General features: G+C 37.7%; 1 protein-coding gene across 1 annotated transcript; it reads left to right on the top strand.

Annotated features, from left to right (window-relative positions):
* Positions 1-599: 599 nt before the first annotated feature.
* Positions 600-6,828, top strand: LOC144058301 (troponin C, skeletal muscle). Its single transcript, XM_077576694.1, has 7 exons — positions 600-731; positions 3,969-4,023; positions 4,123-4,266; positions 4,338-4,452; positions 5,617-5,753; positions 6,472-6,499; positions 6,584-6,828. Exons 1-7 carry the CDS (start codon positions 729-731, stop codon positions 6,588-6,590), a joined length of 489 nt encoding a protein of 162 aa, XP_077432820.1. The 5' UTR covers positions 600-728; the 3' UTR covers positions 6,591-6,828.
* Positions 6,829-9,400: the final 2,572 nt, after the last annotated feature.

Here is a 9,400-nt window from a genome sequence, read left to right as displayed (position 1 = left end):
AGGGTTGACTTCCGCTTTAAAGCCAAAAGTCAGGTGCACATAATAACACTACACACTACAGCATACACTTGTGCCTTGTGACTGATTGACATGCTAACTGCCGGCTTGCATGCCTGCTGTTCTATTTGTCTACTTGTTGAAAGAAGGGGAAGCCAAACGGCGACATAGCCGGAGATGTTCTACAGCTGTTTGAAGAGCAGCGATCCACTTGCGCTCCATCTTGAGTTACAGATGTCACGAAGTGCAAGGTCAAGCCTGAAGAGCGGGGAGAACGATCGGAGAGATGGACCGCCGGGTCGAAGGAGAGGAGGAGTTAGAGAATCTGAGCGTGAGGGGTGGGAGGCGTTAATCCAAGTCTGATGTCAGGGTTCCATCTGTAGTGAAGTGCCCAGTTGATCCTCTGCCAAAATAACCTCCAGTTGACTGATGCTTGCACCATCTTTCCTTTTTTTTTAATCAATGTCACAGAGATGATCCGTTGTCTAAATATGGGGGATTGGATTGGACACATGGGCATGTCCGTCAAGAGATTGTACCCACGAATTTGATTGGCTGCCTCTGGCCCAATCCTGGTCATTTTCAGGGAAAGTTTCATGGGATGTGGGGGTACTTATGCAAGCGAGGGGAACACAGTGAGTCTTCTATCCCACCCGTGTAGCAGGGAGACATCCTTTCTCCGCCAGTCAACAGTTTTTTGGGGGTGCTTGTTTGCACAACAGCTGGTCGCCATGGTAAGAACCTGAGAGTTTGGGCCTTCTTTGTTGTTGCCGTTGAGGATTTTGGCTTTCACCTGGAGACGATACAGGAAAAATGTGAGAAGATGGAGATAACCCTCTGAGCCAGTGGACCCACAAACGAGGAGAATTTCTGGATTTATTTATGTGTTTTCTTTTGGGAAATCTTTTGTAGGGAGATGAAAATACCGCTACATGGCATCTGCTTCCAAAAAGCAAAGATCCATTTCTAAACTTTTGCTGTCATCTGTGAGGTTTTCAACTGCCTTTGCATCAAGCTATATCACAGCTAAACCCGATATGATGGATATTTAAATTCAAGCCGGCCGCACTAAAGATAGCACCACGCACACAGCTGAGTAAATTGAGACAGACATACCCCCTTTTCCGAGTGTCCTAATTTAGGACGTTCACCTTGACGAAAATCCCTCTCAAATCCTCCCTCAAGTCTCGTCTTAAAAATAGCTGAGCCTCAAGGATTTGTGTGCGTGGCCATATGCTAAGATATTGATGAGGATCTGGCAAGTGCCAGAAGAGAAGCAAACGTAGACCACTAGTTCCTCATGAACATTGTATTTATTTATTTATTTATCACCTTTATTTATTTATCACCTTTATTTATTTATCAACTTTTTTATGAACTTTATTTATTTATTTATTCATCAACTTTATTTATTTATTTATTCATCAACTTTATTTATCAACTTTATTTATCAACTGTGTGTATTTATTTATCAACTTTATTTATCAACTTTATGTATCAACTTTATTTATCAACTTTATTTATCAACTTTGTCAACTTTATTCATTTTTTTATTTATCAACATTATTTATCAACTTTATTTATCAACTTTATTTATCAACTTTATCCAACTTAATTTATTTATTTATTAATTTTTTTGTCTATCAACTTTTCAGTGGTGTTTCTGAGTAGGGAAATATTGGGAAGTGGATGCATTTTAGTTCAAACTCATTTACCATAAAGTGTTCCAAAAATGTCAATATAACAGTGCTAAAATGTACATGACAAATTGGCAATATGACCGTAAATCGTCAGTATGAGTTTATTTGTCTGATCAGGATCCAAAACATCAACTAAAAGTAAAGTACTTTGTTTCCCAGTTCTAGCACCTGCGGCTTAAACAAAGTAAGACTTTATTTTCAGATTTTCCAAATCCCAGCAGTGTCATATTTTCGTCACTTCTTAGCTTCTCTTTAACATGTTAAAAAGTTCTCCATGTTCATGTTTTTAAATCAAATCTGCACACATTGAAGCATTTGTATTGGTCTACAGATTTCTGCTCACGTTCAACCCTAATCATGACGAAAACAGGACATATTTTTATGCTGGTTCCACTTTATCCTTTGGATGAGTACGGCAACATTTTCTCACGCATATTTCTATTTGTTCTGCACTCCTTGAACGTGCAGTTTCGTTGGGCAAATAGTTAACAATTGCGTAAATAAGAAGTGATGTTCTTATTTCAAGCTTTTTATTAATCACGTTCATTCAAAGTATTTTCAAGTACACATCACTACACATTATCATTAGCCTACACTAGCTTAATGCTAACGTACAATATGAAAAGCCATAAATGTGTAACCCAACAATACTCGCAGGGATATATTCTAACTGCTCTGTGGAAACAATTATCAATTGCTGGAATTTAGATTGGATTTTAATTTGTCAGTTTGCTGACATTCTACTCTACTTGTGTGTGCATACCAGAGTGGACAGCACATTATGTGTAACCAGTGCGGCTTATGTGTGAGATTCTTGATTTTATTATTTTATTTATATACTGGCGCGCTCAATAGATACAATTTTATAGTACATAATTTCCTAATTAATGGCAATCTTAACAGATGTCACAATTATTGTGAGTGACTCGTACTCCACTTCAAATAAAAATAATAAAAAATAAAATAAACAATTTCTCTCTCCTTTATTCCAATCAGATGGAAAAAACATGGACATTGCATGGAGTAAGCTGTTGAGCTCCGTTGCTAACCAAAACAGCAGAAGCGATTTGCTGTAGACAGACCTGCAAATTAAACATTAATTTTATTCCAGTTAAAAGATTCTATTGACTCAGTATGAACATGTTTAGCAAGAGTTAATAGCAAATATAAGGCTGAAATTTAGGATATGCTCATCTCTATGTTTTTTGTTTTTGCCAGTACAAACCTAGCATACTTACCGTACGTATACCATAATGCCAGATAGACGTGAACTTAAAATAAAGTATTTTTTTTAATTTATTATATCTGTGGTCAGCAAAAGCATAATAATAAGCATATATTTTCTGAAAATAATTTCATCAAGTAGAGTTTAAAATAATATGTGGAGGATATACTGCCAATGTACTTACTTTCTACAAAAATAGTAATGATAACATTAGCTTGAATGAGCCCATATGTAAACCTCATGACTTTCTCTGGACAAATATTCTCAGTACACATAAAAGTATATATTGTAAATACTCATAATTCTGATAACACAACGTGAATACGACTGTACAAACATGACACCAAATATTGTTTTACACCAAAAATCAACCCTCAAGTGCTTTGATCTTATGGCACCCTCTGAGCTGGACATGCAAGGCTGCTATTGTTAGCACGCATTGTTTGCATTACTGTCTTATGCTGTTATAGATCTATTTGAGGAATTAATACGTCAAAACAATATGAAGACAATGGTGTTTCCACCACAACTGTTATGAGAAGGGGCTGGTATCGCACGCTGTAACGTGTCACGTGACCAGAAAACAAAGGCTTGGACCATTTGCTTCCTTGGACAAATGGCAAAAATAGCCATCTTCAAGTTTGTGTAATTCTGAAAGAGCAAGATTCAAGCCACAAACCTCAGAATTAAGAGGGACATGTGCTATGCTGCCTACTTTTAATTATTTTGAGAGGGAAAAAAACGAACTTTCTTCTTTCTTCTTTTTTAAAATCAGCTTTCTAGTGGTACAAAAGCGCCCTCTGGTGGTAGGTGAAAAAAAACCTCAAAGTGCAGTTCCATTGTATTTAAATGTTTAGTACAATACATTTGTGCATGTAATATTTATATAATAATATAATAATAATAATATGTATATTTATTTAACCGATGCTGTTAGTATAGCGCAATCATTAGACTATTCACTCTTTGTTATCATGATTGTTCACAGTGAATATGTTGTGACATTTCCCCTCTTTGTTCTTACTCCTTTGCTTGTCCCTCAACAGCCCACTGACGCTCAAAGCGATGCTCGCTCATTCCTCACTGAGGAGATGATTGCAGGTTAGTCTTTGCTGGTGCACTGTGTACTTACATAATTAAAAAAATATATATATGACTACTGGTTAGTACCTTTTTGACGCCGTCCTGTTTTGTGTCCAGAGTTCAAGGCCGCCTTCGACATGTTTGACACGGATGGCGGCGGTGACATCAGCACCAAAGAGTTGGGCACCGTGATGAGGATGCTGGGACAAAACCCCTCGAGGGAGGAGCTGGACGCCATCATTGAGGAAGTAGATGAGGATGGTGAGGAATTGAAACATGTGCAGCCCAGCCTGTGACCTTTGCCCTCATGCTTTCTTGTTTCTCCTCCCCAGGCAGCGGAACCATTGACTTTGAGGAGTTCTTGGTCATGATGGTGCAACAGTTAAAGGAGGACCAGGCCGGGAAGAGTGAAGAGGAGCTGTCTGAATGCTTCCGTATTTTCGACAAGTATGACACACAGTGTATTCCTCACAATTGTATTCATCTACGATTTGTCTTGACTGCTGTTTTGGTTAGCAACAGAGATGAAATGAGCACAGCAGTTAACTCTTGCACGTCATGCATGTGAGTGAAAGAGAGTGTTGATGATTCAAGTTTCTACACCTTTTTATTTCATTTAGGTTACATGAGCTTGTAAATGTTATTAGTTTTAGACGTTGATGGTCGCTCTCGTCTACTAGACTTTTAGTTAAATCAGCCAGCACTGATTATGAAAACTTGGGCAGTTTCGATTGACATGGCAGCATATAGAGGCTCGAATAATACAAATAATCTAACATACAAATACTAAAAGCAGTGCATCCAAAACAATAGGGGTGGGAATCTTTGAATGTTTCACGATTCGATTTGATTCCGATTTTGGGGTGTGCGATTTGATTCAGAATCGATTTTCGATTAAGAATGTTTTTTGATTCAAAATGATTTGATTGACAATGATTTTTGATTCAATTTATAGATGTTCAAGTAATCGTACTGATCTACTCCAGTCTGACTCGCTAATGCTAATTAGGGCTCTACTCGCGGCACTTTTATCACTCAAAAGAACGGCTCCACACTGCAAAAAAACAAAAACAACAACTTTTATTGCAATAACTTGATCGTGACTTTTCCCTTCTACTCTCTAATGTGGCTACAACTTAACAGTGTATCAGACCGCGTGGAACCACACTGCCCCTAAATGGACAAATCAGGTACAACATGAACAGCGCTCTCAATAAAGGCACACACAAACAAAGGGAAAACAGTATAAAATAATTTAAATAAAATAAGATTTTGGGACATTTAAAATCGATTCTGAATCGTATGAGAATCAATTTTTTGGGCACACCCCTACAAAACAAACACTACAAAATGAAGGGAATTGACAATGTCATGGAACAATAACGTTGTGCTCATAAGTTGATGGAAATTTATGAACACAACGGTATTAGAATGCAGATTGTAAATGTAGGTCAATGCTTCTAATAGTGATCAGCTCAGCAGAGAAAAAGTAAGACCAGGGTGGAGTTTTATGGTAAGTCACATCCGCCCAATTTGTGACTATGGATTATTGACAGGCGATGTTTGTGTGGTCATTTGAGTGTGATCTCATAGGTCATTTTCTATAATCAGGAACGGAGACGGATTCCTCGACCGAGAGGAGTTTGGAGACATTCTGCATATGACCGGAGAGCCTGTCACAGAGGAAGACATCGATGAGATGTTTGGCGAATCTGACAACAACAAAGACGGAAAGATTGATTTTGACGGTAAGTTAATTATACAATGGAAATAGACACGTAAAGGTATGTACTGTATTTATTGGCAATATTAGGAGCATAGATCTATCAATTTTTCCTCATTAGGTGTTCAAAATAAAATTTAAAAAATGTCCATGTTTTTTAATCTATTATTTTATAACTAAACTGTCAATAGATGTGAGTGTGAATGCTAGTTTGTCTATATGTGCCTGTGATTATCTTGCGACCAGTCCCGGTCACCCAGTCACCTATTAAAGGTTCTAGTTTGTCTTGCTTTGGTGCCACAATGTGAAGTTATGGTGGCCAGATGTTGTGAAATTTGCTGCCGCCATCTAGTGGCGGTAGGCTGAAGCACACTTGAATCTAAAATTTTTGCTAAAAAATTAGCCAAGTGACGGTTCATATCTTGAAAAATTGGTATTTCAAGGCACTCATATCTCAATGCATCACTGTATATGGCCTAGAAGTGCTTTTTGTACAGATATTTGCTGAAATTATGAATTTGCTCCTGTGTTAGCATTGGCTAGTGACAGACTCAGGCATGTTGAGACTTCCATAGAAATTCGGGTCACATAAAGATGGAACTCCATTGTAAAACGAGGACCCCCGTTCTTTGCTTGTGCTCACGTCCATTTGGTAAACCTGTACCGTTTGTTTGTTTGCATGCTCTTCATTTTGGTGTACATCACAGCATTATAGACTAACTATGTTTGTTTTCCTTCTCCAGAGTTTTTGAAGATGATGGAGAATGTTCAGTAAGGACCACATTCCCTGGTGACCTTCCTTTTGCTCCTAGGAATCAGATCACTTTTGTTTTTAATTGGCACCATTTTGTTTAGGGGTTAAATACCTTCAACCAGCTGCTCTCATATGAAGCCCCAAGGCCTGGCGAGAATGTCTAAAAATATCCGATCGACCCTTTTAAGACGAAGACACTTCCCCGCAGCCGGTCTTCAGCTGTCCCTTCCTTGGCAGCTGCCGTTCCTCCTGACATGCTACACGATGTATTCCCTTCAAACCACCAAACTCCTCCTCCATAACACTATCTTGTGCTTTCTTCTGAAATAAACCAACCTTTTATTCATTGGTTGCGAAATGATTGCTCCTTTGTGATACACCCGCACGCTTGTTTGTATCGTATTGAACAGAAGTCGTTAAAGAATTAATGTAAATAACATACTTTTCATGATAAATATTATCATGTTAAAACGTGAAAATTATCATGCAAAAACGTGAAAATTATCATGTCAAAATGTGAAACTTATTATGTAAAAACATGAAAATGATCACGTAAAATCATGAAACTTATGTAAAAATGTGAAAAATCGCTTTGAAGCGGTAGAAAACAGAGGAACGGCGCATCTGCAAAATGGATGACGCGGTTCATTTAAATGATTTGATTAAGTTCTATTTCATGCTTGGTTTAAGGCATGGCGAGATTTTACAATGGCACAGCTGATGGCGTTGTAGTAAGTATGCGTACTCTCAGACAGAATTTAAATTGCATGGGACTGTACAGGAGGAAGAATCAGTCGGAACCCGCTGGAGGTAGCGTCATTTATCCTGTAAAAGCGTGAAGCTTATCATGGAAAATGTAAAAATTATCATGTTAAAACGTGAAAATTATCATGTATAACTAAATGTCATTAGAAAAATGGCGATTTTAAGATGAATATTTATTTTTATTTTTATTTTTATTTTTATTTTTATTTTTATTTTTATTTTTATTTTTATTTTTATTTTTATTTTTATTTTTATTTTTATTTTTATTTTTATTTTTATTTTTATTTTTAACCCGAGACCAGCTGGGATAGGCTCCAGCAACCCTTGTGAGGACTAAGTGGTCAATAAAATGGATGGATGGATATCAGAGTAATGTGATAATGTCTCACATTTCACAACTTTTAATGGCCACAAAGATAAGGAGAAGTAATTGGTTTATTATGTTTGTTGTATTTGCAATTGATCTATAGAAATTGCTGTGATATTCTATTATGGCATGCTAGTCCAGTGTCACTCCTTTCAATAAATGAAGTTATGAAGACATTATCAGAGGTCTTAGGCCCCATCCAGACGGAAGCAAAGCCAACTTCGTTCCTCAAACAAATCTCGTACACGCAGAAGCATTTCAAGACTTGCGTGTGTCTAAAAGAAGACGCTGAGGGTGTTTAACGGCTGTAATGTATATGCCAAGTCTGCAGTGGCGCTGTAGCACAGGGAGTTAATGGAAAGCGTAGAAGAAGAATCAGCGAAGAAGACAAACACTTTTTTTTCTAACTTTTTTGCAATCTACAGAACAAACACGGCATTGCATGTATTAAAACAACATGAAAAAGACGAACACAGGAGAAGTGACAATGGCGGATGATTCAAGTACAACACCGCTTGTTGAGCGTGGGAATAAAGAAACAAAATATTTTGCTGCAAAAGCATAAATAAGCTTAGGAGGCTGCGCAAAATGTCTACGACATGGCTATCCGCCATTGTTGTTGACAGACTGACGTTTCGAGCGCAGTCCCGCGAGAATTGCCGCATACGTCATCAATCTGCGACAATGCGTCGTCATCGAGCTGCGACCATTACGTCATCACTGGAGGAGTATCCTGCATACGGTATGGTTTTGAAATCTTTCCACTCTCGAACCCGGTTTCAAAAGTGATCGTTTTCATGTGGACGAATCCTCATAATGATTCTCTTCTCCAACACAACTGAAGCTCATCCGCAAGCTCTTCATAAGCCTGATAACGATCCTGTTGATTGGAACAGGTGCGTTGGAGATGGGAAACATCCCAAAACCTGCAGACACCAGCCCTTCAGGAACGAGCGTGGACACCCATGGCATAGCCCATCATCACACCCCATGAATCAGGAAGTAGCCTGCTAGCTAACAGAGCGACTCGCTAATACCACACAATCTAACAGCAGCCGTGTTAGATGACCGTGGCAAGGAGGTTCGTAGCACTGAGCAGTTTCGCCAAACCAGGACTAAACACCGCATCAAAACCAGTGGAATCCATAACAAAAACACAGCGCAACATTACTAAACATGTCTACGACTGCCAGTTGTGCTGCCATCATCGATGTAAATTTTTTTGTCAAATGTTCATTCACTTTGCTTTTACGGTATTTTTTTTTAATTTAAGGTATGTTTAGTGTTCAAGGATGTTTTTAAGTGTTTGAAACTCTATTAAAGTGTTTTGGAAGCATTAATTGTTTTACTGTGTATTTATTGCTTAAACTCTTACTACCATAGATTATTTGCAGAAATTCACCCAGTCGCTACCTCAAGTGAATAGCGCTGGTGAACTGTCATCGTTACCTCATTGACTGCCATCGACGGCTATAGACGTCAAAAATTCATTTGAACTATTTCTATTAGTTGAACGTTTTTTTCCACTTTTGTTAACAAGAGTATGAAAACCTACCTACAATTTTTTTTATTGTACATTTAGAACAGATATAAATTTTGTGATTAATCGTGAGTTAACTAGCGAAGCCATGCAATTAATTAGAAATTTTAATCGCCTGACGCCCCTAATTTTTAATAATCTTTTTTTTTAACGATGATGCGATTACATTTTTTAATTGTAATTAATCGCATGACTTCAATTAACTCACGATTGTAAATGTAAAATAAAATAACAAATTCTAGTTTT

The sequence above is a fragment of the Vanacampus margaritifer genome, chromosome 1 (assembly GCF_051991255.1).
Source record: "Vanacampus margaritifer isolate UIUO_Vmar chromosome 1, RoL_Vmar_1.0, whole genome shotgun sequence".
NCBI lineage: Eukaryota > Metazoa > Chordata > Actinopteri > Syngnathiformes > Syngnathidae > Vanacampus > Vanacampus margaritifer.
This window is presented reverse-complemented; position numbering and strand designations above follow the sequence as displayed.

Coding starts and splice junctions, on each gene's coding strand:
- LOC144058301 (XM_077576694.1), top strand. Junction 4,453..5,616: donor TGCTTCCGTATTTTCGACAA/GTATGACACACA, acceptor TTCTATAATCAG/GAACGGAGACGGATTCCTCG. Junction 5,754..6,471: donor CGGAAAGATTGATTTTGACG/GTAAGTTAATTA, acceptor TTCCTTCTCCAG/AGTTTTTGAAGATGATGGAG.